The following is a 12,209-nucleotide window of genomic DNA, read 5'->3' as shown; positions in this document are numbered from 1 at the left end:
GCTGCCAAATCGTACAAAAACTCGCCAGTTTCCCTTTTCTATCAAATCTTATCTGCTCCACCCTGGCCACAGACACCATCTCATTAAGCCACCTTTTAAAACACGGGGCTGAAGAAGACCGCCACTGTAGAAGAATACGTTTCTTTGCAGCCAGCACACCCATTGTAATTATCTGTTTTTGTGAAAAGGAAAAAGATTCGATTGATGCAAATGATCCAAGTATAGCCAGTGTACCATCAAGTGGTACTTTTTTCCTAAATTGGTTTGAAAACCACGTAAAAATCTGGCTCCAAAAAGCTTTCAAACCAGGGCAATGCCAAAATAGATGTGCAAGGGAACCTTCTCCGATATTATCACATAAGGGGGATACAGAATTATAGATCCGGTTAAGTTTAAGTTTAGAAAAGTGTAATGTGAACGACTTTAAACTGGATTAGTTTATATCTGGTGTTTATTGAGCCTTTCTTGGACAGTTTGACCACTGCATGGTCCTCAGACAGGAACACCGAGGTCTTCAGCCCATGAATGTCTTAATTCGATCAGAATCAGCTGCGATCGTAAAGCACTTCACAAACTGAAGATATCAGATGTTTAAAATCTGCTTTCTGAATTATATCAAAGTGACTTAGTGGCTTCTAGTGATGGGTCGTTCGCGAACGAAATGGCTCTTAGAGCCGGGTCTTTGACGTGAACAACGCGAGCCGGCTCCTTATCGCGAGCCGTCACGTGGGTTTTTTTTTTTTTTTCTTTCTCTCACCCTCTCTCGCACTTTTTTTTCCGCTTTACTCTGCACGCAAGCCTTGTGCTTTACGCTGGGCAGAGGGGGGAGGGGCGGTAGTTACACTCAGTAGCACACGAACAGAGCCAGAAGGAGAGAGAGAGAAAGAGAGCCAGGGACAACAACGTCACATTAGAAAGGTATAGTAATCATCCACAACTATTTTCAGTTGCAGATGATAAAGGATTCAGAAAGTTTATTCACGCAGGCCCATATGACAGAGAATATGCATGTTCTTTTTGTTTTCATATTATAATTTATATTTAATTGTGTTGTGGTTTGCAGTGTTTTGTGTTGTTTTCACTTTAAATTTGTAAAAGGAAAAAGCTGAAAATTTAAATAGTTAAAAGTTGAAATGTGAATAATTGATTTTTGTATTATATGATTTATTTATTTATTACATTTTATGTGGAGTGAATAAATAAAAGTATATTTACGGTGGCCCCTAGAGACAAAGCACATACAAACTTCAAATCACGTACGAACTCTGAAGTATGTACAAACTCCAAAACACGTAAAAACTCCAAAACACGTAAAAACACGTACAAACTCCGAAGCACGTAAAAACTCAAAACACGTACAAAAGACAACAGAAGTGCTCCAGGATGCTGGGCGCAGTGTTGAGCTTTTGTTATCTTGTGGCTACACAAGCCAGCAAGTACCAACGACCGGATTTGGTGTGTGGTAGTAACAGGTAAATGAACTTTTTTTTAAATGATTTGAATATATATGAGTGCCTGTGTATAAATACACAAACAATACACACATGCTTTCAATTGTGTAATTTAAGTGATCTAGTAGCTCTGCTTTGGAAGTTCAGTTCATGCTAGAAATGTGTTTTGGAATTTGTACGTGTTTTGTCTCCAGGGCCCACCGCATATATTTATATATAAACATATATAAATAAAACCACTTTTTTTTTACGTTAGTAATTCCTTTTGTGCATAATTTTATATTATTGTTATTAATAAATTAATTAAAGCAACAAAACAACCTGAAGAGCCGGTTCGGAGCCGAAAGAGCCGGCTCTTTTTAGTGAGCCGAACCGAAAGAGCCGGATCTCTAAAAAGAGCCGGAAATCCCATCACTAGTGGCTTCAGTGGAAAGTCTGAAAAGTTTTGTTGAACAAAATTCCTTATTTGAAGATAACGAAAAAAATGTGATTGAGGTAACTGAAACTTTTGTTGAAGTTGGAGGAAAGACATAAATCTGTCATCTATATATAAGTCCTCAATGCATTTCAATCCCTTTCCCCCCCATTCTAAAAACACCCTATCCATTTTACCTGGTTTAAACATGTAGTTATGTATTATTGGCATTCTTACTGAGAAGTCCGGTAGTTTAAGAGATTTCCTAATTTGACTTAATAACTTTAAGGAGTGTTTAACAACAAAATTACGACGGATCGAATTATTAGAAGAACCCGTGTTAGAAAACAATAAGACCGGTAATGAGGCTTCAGATACTGTTGCTGACTCTGCCTGGAGCCAGATCGGAAGCTTATCGTAACAATAATCAGTAGGCGAACCCCACTGCCAGTGCAATAGAGCTCTTGAATTTGCTGCCCAGTAATAATGTCTAAACACAGGGAGACCCAACCCCCGCTGGAAGTATTTTTTGAAGATGAGCCTTGGATATCCAAGGGTTTTCCTGCCCAAATGAAAGAAAGAATCAATGAATCAAGTTGCTTAAAAAATTTAAGTGGCAAATAAATAGGAAGGTTTTGAAAAAGATATAAAAATCGTGGCAAAGACACAAACTGCATTTATTCGACCAATCAGAGACAGACGAAGCAGTTACCATTTTCTAATATCGTCTTTGAGCTTGTCCAGCATTTCCAAGAAATTCAATTTATAGAGGAGTTTGGGATTTTTAGAGATCTTAAGGCCAAGATAGGTAAAAGATGTAGTCACTAACTTGAATGGGAGTCAGCTGAGGAACTTTGGGCATAGATTATCTGTTATTGGCATAAATTCAGATTTGTCCCAATTGATCATATATCCAGATAATTTCACAAAGTGTTTAATGCAATTTAAAAGATTAGGGAATGAAATTTCTGGTTCAGAAAGGCAGATCAATAAATCATCTGCATACATAAAAACAAGACTTTCAACATTCCCAAATTTAACTCCCTGTATACCAGGGTGGTTTCTTATGTTAATGGCAAAGGGCTCCAGAGCTATCAAAAAGAAGCGGTGAGAGGGGATCCCCCTGTCTCACTCCACACCGTAGTTGAAAGGGGGAGGATTTATCTGCATTAGTGATAATGCAGGACACAGATAAATCATTTTAATCCAATCTCTAAAATATTCCCCAAAACCAAATTGTTGTACAGTCTCAAGACCATCTATAAGACCATTCAATCTGATCAAACGACTTTTGGGCATCCGGAGAAAGTACTGCTGTTTTAGCTTCTTTTCCATAACCTGAGTAAATTGTATTTAATAATAAACGGACATTATTAAATGACAATCTACCAGGAATAAATCCTGTTTGATTAGGATGTATAACTGTTGAAATATTGCTCAATCTTGTAGCTAAGGCTTTGGTTATGATTTTATGATCACAATTTAAAAGAGCAATGGGTCTATAATTTGCTTGGTCACCTTCCTCCTTTCCAGTTTTGTGAAGCAAACAAATATTTGCATCGTAAAGTGAAGTTGGTAACCTTTTATTTTTAACGGAGTCATTTATCATCCTAAGCATGAGAGGAGTAATTTTATTCTGGAAGGCTTTATAGAATTCATTACCGAATCCATCGGTGCCAGCTGTCTTTCCCAGTGGTAAGGCTTGGATTGTTCTTAAAAGATGGTTTTCGGAGACAGGGGAATCAATTTCATCTCTCGGGGCTTCATCTAATTGGGGAATAGATAATTGATCGAAGAAGTTGCTAAAATCGCTTTTAGAGGGTTTAATTTTTCTAGAATACAGATCTTTACAGAATTTGGTAAAACAAGTATTAATTTCCTTTGGATTGGTACTTACCTTACCGGATTTCATTATCACTTTTTGAATTGCTCGTTTTGCTTGTTCCCCTCTAAGTTGATTTGCCAGCAGTTCCTCTGGATTATCTCCAAATTCAAATTGTCTCTGTTTGAGCTTCAAGAGAAGATTGCTAATGCGTTTATTTAAAATTGTGTTATATTCATACCTTAATTTCAGAATTTCATTTAAATCAGTTTGCAACAAAGATGATCTATATACACAGTAAATTTCCCAGTGTTAAATCAGCAGTGTTAAAGTGTATTTACTCTAATAGAGTCATTATAACAACAGCTGGAGCAAAACGCCCCCCAGTGTGGGTGATGATTCCTGGAGTTAAAAGAGACAGTGTCAACGTTACTCTAGAAAGCTCCTCCCACCACAGACTGGTTTTCAAACCAAGAGGATTTTTCATGACGCCATTTTCTTCACATCAGTTGCAGGGTAAGTTGTTCATATTTACTTATTAAACCAACAATTCGACATTTTAAGCACAGGTAGCATGTTAAAATAAGGTTACATTCCTTTTGTCCATGTTTATTATATATTTCATTTTGTACCAGAAGCAAATGTGACACTGTCTGTATGCTAATGTAAGGTTGTTAATTAGCTAAAAAAGTTGACTGATATCAGTGTTGGACTGTAAGGCTTGTTATCAAAATTTATTTCAGTGTGTAGTGGTGATTGTGTTGTGTTCTAGCATGTTCGAAATTCCATTAAATGAAACCCTCCATGTGTTGGGATCTACATATTAACATTAGCTAGCTAACTAGCATTTTGGCTAACCTCAGTGCGCGGGCAATTCGCTAGTTAGCGTTAAATTTTAAATTACCTAACTCAAGCATTAACTAATTAAAATTGTACACTAAATGTTACATCTTTCTTTTTTCTTTTTTTGATACCTAGGTACCAGATATAGAGGTCGTTTTTAGTAAGGTTATTGTCTTATTTTAACTCTGCTGTCTTCAGCGATTTTACAGTTACAGGATTACAACCAGCAGGTGTTATAAGCTTGATAAAATATCCAAAATGTCCAGGATTCAGTTTTTAATGCATTTTTTTAGTAGTTTGAATTTAAGATGACAGCGTTTGTATTTATTGTGAGTTGATGGTATTGACAAAAGTTACCCTGCTGCTTTTTCCATTTTGGTTACCAGACTGTTCAGTATGTTAAACTAAAGATGAACAAAATACTGACTCCCTAGTGCTAAGTTAGGTCAGACAAATGGTAAAAAGTAGTAGTTATTATTTTAGTTTTGTATTGAGGATTATATCTTGACACCTTGTTACACTGACATAAAAGTAACATACAGTGTAAGAAATCACATTGCAAGGCTGTTTATGGGACTGTTTTAATATTCACATTTTCTGTTTACTGTAGTTCAATGAAGAGCACTGACTATAAGAAATTACTGTCTTCAGGAAGCATGCTGGTTAAAGCAAAACTCGGAGGTGTGCAGAAATTTGTTAGAGTATCTGAGCCAAGCCTTAAGGAGTTTTTGATTGCCGGTAAGAAACCAACCAACGGGGCGACCGTGGCTCAGGGGGTTGGGAATCGCATCTGTAACCAGAAGGTCGCTGGTTCGATCCCTGGGCTCTCTGTCCTGGTCGTTGTGTCCTTGGGCAAGACACTTTACCCTACTTGCCTACTGGTGTTGGCCAGAGGGGCCAATGGCGCGATATGGCAGCCTCGCCTCTGTCAGTCTGCCCCAGGGCAGCTGTGGCTACAACTGTAGCTTGCCTCCACCAGTGTGTGAATGTGAGAGTGAATGAATAGTGGTATTGTAAAGCGCTTTGGGTGCCTTGAAAAGCGCTATATGAATCCAATCCATTATTATTATAAAAAGGTGTACAAGGGGCTTTAAGTTCTTTTTGTTATTTAGTCTCTTCAAACTGCATTTTATGATTAATTGAAAATGATCTGTGTTTTGGAAGCATCTTAGTTATGAATGTATATTTAGTGGGGGGAAAAACTGCATAATGTGAGTGTCACTGTGATTTTTACTATCATTTTCAAATTATTTTAAATCTCTATTAATTCCAGCGAAGCTGACTAGTTCTTTTCCTTTTGATCTTGCAGTACATCACCACCACGGCAGGTAAAAGAAATGTATGCCAGAGGAATTGTAACCCTTTCCCCTTACCTCAGTGACCCGTACTCAAAAAATGGCTATGTAAGTAGCTAACAGCAATAACTGATACAACTAAAATCAAAATTTTAAATCCTGCCAAAATGTATGTCCTTATCAACTGTTCATGGTCACATAACTTACTGATAAATTAATAAACAAAATGTCTGTATATGTCACTCTCCAAGGAACATTATTATGATGGCGAGAGTGGCACTGGGTACTTGGCCTGGAGGATTAAAACCATACAGAGATCCACTGCTAAAGAGAGGCGATTAACATCTGGAGGTAACACTTATAATTCAGTGGAAACGTATAATACAGTTCCAAATTGTGGTTCTGTATTAATAATGGTTATCAAATGTTATTATTAGTTTTGATAAAGTTGTATTTCATATTGTCTAGCACCAGGAGATGGATCATCGGGTGAAGACCAGTGTGGTGGACCAACTGTCAGACGAGAGTTGCAGTTTGTTACAGAGAACGTGCTGAGTGAGGATGAGTGCAAGGAAGCAATCTCTCTGATGAAACATTCAGCTGATGAAGACACAGTCAAGAAGAAGATGAAGTTTACATTTGTTTATCGACACAACATGGTCCTTGACCCCCTGCTGTCAAGCAACATACTGTCTGTGTTTCCACGTTTCAAAGATATCAAAGGCTTGGTGAATATTTTTCATTACGTTGACAATGTAAACACATTTTATTTTTTGCAGATAGCAGATATAATTCTCTGTTCTCTATCCCTGTTACAGATCGAACAGGATTTTGTACTGATGTTTGGTGAGGATGTATCAGGCAGGTTGCTGGAGAGGTGGCCAACAACATTCAAAAGAAAAATTATCCAACAAGGCAGAAAGCTTCCTTCTACCAGTGACCTGGAAGAACTCTTGCTGGCAGCTGACTCTCCTGAGGATGCCACTGAAGTTAATGCTGACATTGGTGAGCTGTTATTTCTTTAATTAGAACATTCACAGGATATATAATGTTTGTCACAGAACAGCTGTCCTTTTGTATTTTGGGTCTACTCAAACATTTTGTCAATGCAGATGCATTGAAATTTGTTATTGATGAGGATGATTCAACTTTATTAAAAACAAATATTTTTTTCAGGCTGGGACAGTGACCTCTCAGCGATTCTATTGCTATTACATTTGATTCCACCATCTGGTCAGGGTCGGAAGAGACCAGGAAAGGTGTCAGCTTCTCAAGCAGAAAGGCATCTTGTGGTCTTCAAGAAGGTTTGTTTCTTTTCTATTTTTATGGTATGAATTACCAGTTTAAGAAACACTTGATTCTTATTGCCTGTCTGTATTTGTCTTTTCAGACTGGAACAAATATCCAAGAGCACCTTGATGCCATCACTACCAGCACTCAACCCTACCTCCTGGCTGTTGGGGTGAAAAAGCATGACATCCACCAGTTCTTCATTATTCTTGACAAGAATGCCATACCATGCAAGTCTACCTCTTCACTTGGTGCTTTTGATGAACTGTTTAAAGCACATTTTGTGTTTGGCACATCTTACAACACCATGCTTCACAACATGTACACGTTCATCCAAACCACTGTGTACAATATAGATGTTGGCAAAATCAAAGAAAGTCCCAGAGTTGCTGAAATAAGGACAAGGTTGCTTCGTTAGGGCTTGAAGGTTAATTCTCCATCATGAAGTGTTTTGTCTGTCAGGCTGAGTTTACTGGTTCAAACATGCTTGTTAAGCATTTACGGTTAGTCCATGGTTACTTACCTGGAAGAAATCTTCGCCTTAAATGTGCCCAGCGTGACTGTGGCTGTGTGTTTGGCACTTTTTCAGGTTTTAGAAAACATTTAAATACCAAACACCTTAACTATTTCGACCAACAGGCTGACACTGATGTTAAGTTACAGCCTGATGTGGCAGTTAAAAACATTACAATGACATTGGCCAAGAAACACCAAAGTTGTATGGCCATGTATTGGGAGTCTTTTAGCCTCGAAAGATTAGCTTTAGGACCAGGAAAGATGGTGACACTTGGAGAGCTGAAAGAAGGTCCAGAAATTGCTTTAAAATTTGGAGCTGCGTTGTCTACCAGTGTTTTTTCAGCTAAGTGGATAAAACATCATGGTACAGAGTACCGCCCTGACTTTATCATCTGTACAGAGGTAGTGTCTGAGATTCCAGTGTTTTATAAGATCAAAAGTATTGTTGTGAAAGATGACATTGCATTGCTCTGTGGAAAACTGATGGAAACCCTGTGTTTTGATGACCATTATCATGCATTTAAGGTCAGAATGCACCCCAATATGGTGCTGAAGGTGTTGAACATAAAAGAGCTGTGTTACTTCAAACCATTTGATCTTCAAATGAAGTATGGCACTTCTGATTCCTCCCTGTATGTGGTTCCATATTGTCATTTTATGCCGAACTAAATTCATTGTTTTAAAGTGTTTTATGACTGTTTTTGTGTGTGTAGTGTTTTATGTACACTACATGAGATGTTTTAATATTTTGAGCCTGACATCAAAATAAAGCCGTTAAACGTATTATCTAGTTGTGGTTTTTGCTTACTTGTTTTATATTTTAAAGCATTATTAGAAACCAGGTTTTCATGCTGGAAGAGGAAGAGTTTTAGTAACACTACTTGGTGTAAAATTAATTTAAAATTTTACTCTATGAGAGCTAATTTTTCACAAGAAAAAGTGTATGAATAACACAGTATAGAGTAACATCAACTCTCATCAGAGTTATTTGAACCCCCAGTGTTAACTTGAAATAACTCAATTCAGTGTTAAAAATCAGTGGAATTTTACTCAAATAGAGTTAATTTATCACTATGTTAGAGTAAATAATATGACACTACTAGTAGTGTTAGGTTCATTTAACACTCTGCGGTGTTACTCAGTGTTAAATTTTTACTCTATTTAGAGTTAATTTTACTCTAAAATTTTAACACTATAGAAAGAGTTGATTTAACACCAATTCCGAATGGGACCAAATAGACTCGGGACCAGTGTTAAATTTAACTCTTTAAGTGTTATTTTAACACTCCGAATTTTACTGTGTACTTCTTCCAGTTCAGGAAGCTTATTTTCTATTTCTTTAAGCCTTTTTCCCAATTTTTTTTTTCTTGGAAGATTCAAAGGAAATAACATGACCTCTCATCACGACTTTAAAGGTCTCCCATAAAGTAGAATCCGAAACTTCTCCGTTATCATTGGTAGCAAGAAACATATCCATATTCGCATTGAGATATTTAATAAATTCTTGATCATTCAGAAGGGAAGGGTTAAAACGGCAATTATAATTTTTGGTCAAAATGTTTAAGCTTGATCAGCTGTTGTTAGAATTTATTTAATATTAATTTCTAGTATCAGCTGATGTTTGCTGGAGCCACAGCTGTAAAGCTGCTGGTCATGATGTCGGTTTGGATATGTGGTGAGAGGGAAACATGAAGATGAAACCAGGAGATGTCCTTACTGAATGATCAGAGCTGAACAGGTGATGGAGAAACAGGTTTACCTTTTAGGTGACATGAATGAGTTGAAGTTATGAACTGTTTCTGAGAGACAAATAACACCAGGATCCTTTTCTGTGTAGCTGACAGCTGGTAACTGTGCAGGGGCGGGTCTAGCAAAGTGTTGCCAGGGGGCCATGTAGGGCATTAACCCTTTAAAGCCGGTCGGAGCAGGCACGCTCCGTTTTGCGTAACTATTTTTAAATCCCGGTAGCACTGCAACCACGTAAGCTAGCGCAATAATTTTTTTTGCATATGAAACCAGAGGAGTTGCACTTACATCTTATGCCATCAGCTTGTCCTAGGTCACAGTTTCCTTCCACATAAAGCTTTGCAAAAACTGCATAAAAAGCACTTGCAGCAACAAAAACGTAGTATTCCAGAAACAGCTTTGCCGATCCAATCAGCTGTTCATAACACTTCCTACGTCCATCAGCACGAACTATCGCATGCCGCCATGATCTGCCCGAAACCGGAAGTGACGTCATTTTGCGGAAATGTAGTTTTTTACCATCAGGGCCTTATGAGCCTATACTGGTGTTTTTAAAAGTTATGTTTGACTTTATCAATTTCTGTGTCGTTTCTGGGATGCTTAGGACTCATATTGCACTGCTGGAAATAGTTTATTTTGATGCACATGCAGTTTTTTTTGCAAATTTGCATTATAATATTTTTTTTGTTTTTCCTGCAGTATATAAAAATTGGTGTATTTCAAAAATAAAACTATGAAGACACTCAAAATAAATTTCCGGTGGTGGGAAACTATTTTGTGCAACTTTTTTGTATTTACAGTTTTGAGGGATAAGCCTCTTAAATTTCTCTAACTAGAAATATATGTTAAAAAAAACAAACACGATTTTCAATTTTTTGTAGTGTATTGCACTTTTTTGCAAATTATGTAATTACTATGCACTTAATGCAGACATATTATTAAAATTTGGGCTATAATGGTTGTATTGATGTATATCAACTTGAAATGCTCTCAAAAATGGCTCCACAGCATGTAAAAATATAATATAAGCTCTGGCGGACTTGGTTCTATGATAGGCCTTAAAGGGTTAACAGGGAGAGGGGGGCACAAAGAAATACTTTTCTTTCTTTTTCTCATTTAAAATGTTTCGCTTTTATTAAATCTTACAACCAAAGTTTTTTATCTGACGTAAAATGCATAGAAATCATACATATACCAACAAGACTGTACATCACTGTCACAACAGTGTTTGTTTTCATTCAAAGGCTTCCTGGCTTTAATAACTGGTGGGCCGGTCTCTAGTCAAAATGCCCGGGCAGATTTTTTTTGTCCCAGTCCAGCCCTGACGCTAATCCATTAACGTTTTACGTGGCTCAACCTGCACTACCACTGATGGCCCATAATAATCAAGAACTCATGCACTGGACATTGGTTGGGTTATCATTATAAAGCCAAAGGATAGAAAGAGAGAGAGAATGATAGGGTCGGTGCTTATCTATGATTTTTTAAAAAGAAAGACCTCAATAATCCTCATGCAGTGGGCAGCATCCAAATGAAACAGCTCAGTGGAAATATATTGGTATTTTGGTGAGCCTTCAGCTCTTGGTCATCATCCAATGAAAACAAAGTCCGAGAGCCTTTTGTCCACATATGGAGAAAATACTGCAGTCAGTGATGTCTCATTTGATTATTCTTCAATTCCAAATATGTTTCCAGCTTTAGACTGATGAAGAGGCTCTGACTTATGATCAAAAAACAAAAAGGGAAATAGCACTGTTTTTGCAAACTTTCTGCTAGAAAGAGCTATTTATACTTTGATGTTGTTTATTTTGTAGGGTTTTTTTATTTTTTTATTTTGTTTTTTTACTTCTGGTCAGTGCTCACTGGCTCAACAAAACCATCAAAAGGCTACAACAATCAAACCATCAAGAAAACCTTGAAGATAATGACACAGATCCCAGATCCCAGTCTCATCATCCTGCAAATGCTGGAGGACAATTCAGAGAATCCATTGCCCATTGCCATCCATACAGGGCTAACACAGAGAGAAATGCATACCCTCACTCCTAAATTCACACCTTGAACCAATTTAGCCAACCTGTTAAATGAATATTCAGTGAACTGCATAACCTGAGGAGGCACAGGAAGAACATAGAGATGAAAAGCCCAATGAACCCTCTTAAGCATTAAGCTTCTCCTTTAACACTCTCCAGGGTTTGCTGCTATTAATTCTCGTGGACCAATACGTTATAGTGGCTAATGCTACCTAGCACTGGACTGCTAACTCAATTTACAACAAATGTGTTACTTTACATTTACCATTGCTACATGACCATTACATTACACAACAATGTGGACTTGTGAAAATGCCTGCAGTGTCATAGATATCTCATTTGTGGATTTCTGCTTTGAGATATTTAAAAGTCCTGGTATAACACAGCATGTTTTTAATTTTGGGGGATATTAGTCATCTCCTTCCTGATCACTGAATAAAAACAAAGTGTCTTGGTTGCCTACAACTTTGGATATTTGTTAGCCCAAAGGTTCTACAGCCTATATTGCTGGAAGCCAGAGAAAGTGTGAGGCTAGTGTGCTCAGCATGGTGATCTGTGGGCAGTGCTTTGGCAGACAGCCCATCTACATCGACCTGTGGTAGAAGGAGACAGAGTTCAAACTGGCCTGTTGGTTTTCTTGTGCTATTGTGGTTCATGCCAGCTGAAGAGAAGAGTGAAGTTCTGACAACAAAGTGTTAAACACACTGCAGCTGCTGTCTGTGCTTCTCATGTTTGGATGTTTGTTGGGGAGAACGGGTGTTGCTCCCTCGTCTGATAGGCCCACTTGTCAACCAATCG

At 37.6% G+C, this 12,209-nt stretch overlaps 1 protein-coding gene across 2 annotated transcripts; it reads left to right on the top strand.

Moving 5' to 3' along the window:
• Positions 1-5,596: 5,596 nt before the first annotated feature.
• LOC120729287 lies at positions 5,597-8,656 on the top strand. 2 transcript variants are annotated; one of them, XM_040024822.1, is made up of 6 exons: positions 5,598-5,934; positions 6,078-6,177; positions 6,295-6,554; positions 6,645-6,831; positions 7,003-7,130; positions 7,217-8,656. In XM_040024822.1, the coding sequence occupies exons 1-6, from the start codon at positions 5,869-5,871 to the stop codon at positions 7,532-7,534; spliced, it is 1,059 nt and encodes a 352-aa protein (XP_039880756.1). In that variant the 5' UTR covers positions 5,598-5,868; the 3' UTR covers positions 7,535-8,656. The 2 variants fall into 2 exon arrangements, with proteins under 2 accessions (XP_039880755.1, XP_039880756.1); XM_040024821.1 differs by having other exon boundaries at positions 5,597-5,934; positions 6,295-6,831.
• The last annotated feature ends 3,553 nt before the right edge of the window (positions 8,657-12,209 follow it).

This window comes from Simochromis diagramma, unplaced genomic scaffold (assembly GCF_900408965.1).
Source record: "Simochromis diagramma unplaced genomic scaffold, fSimDia1.1 OVJJ01000299.1, whole genome shotgun sequence".
Taxonomy (NCBI): Eukaryota; Metazoa; Chordata; class Actinopteri; order Cichliformes; family Cichlidae; genus Simochromis; species Simochromis diagramma.
The sequence above is the reverse complement of the archived record's forward strand: the minus strand, read 5'-3'. Positions and strand labels throughout refer to the sequence as shown.

Coding starts and splice junctions, on each gene's coding strand:
- LOC120729287 (XM_040024821.1), top strand. CDS start 5,869: ATGTATGCCAGAGGAATTGTAACCCTTTCCCCTTACCTCAGTGACCCG. Junction 6,178..6,294: donor GAGGCGATTAACATCTGGAG/GTAACACTTATA, acceptor CATATTGTCTAG/CACCAGGAGATGGATCATCG. Junction 7,131..7,216: donor ATCTTGTGGTCTTCAAGAAG/GTTTGTTTCTTT, acceptor TTGTCTTTTCAG/ACTGGAACAAATATCCAAGA.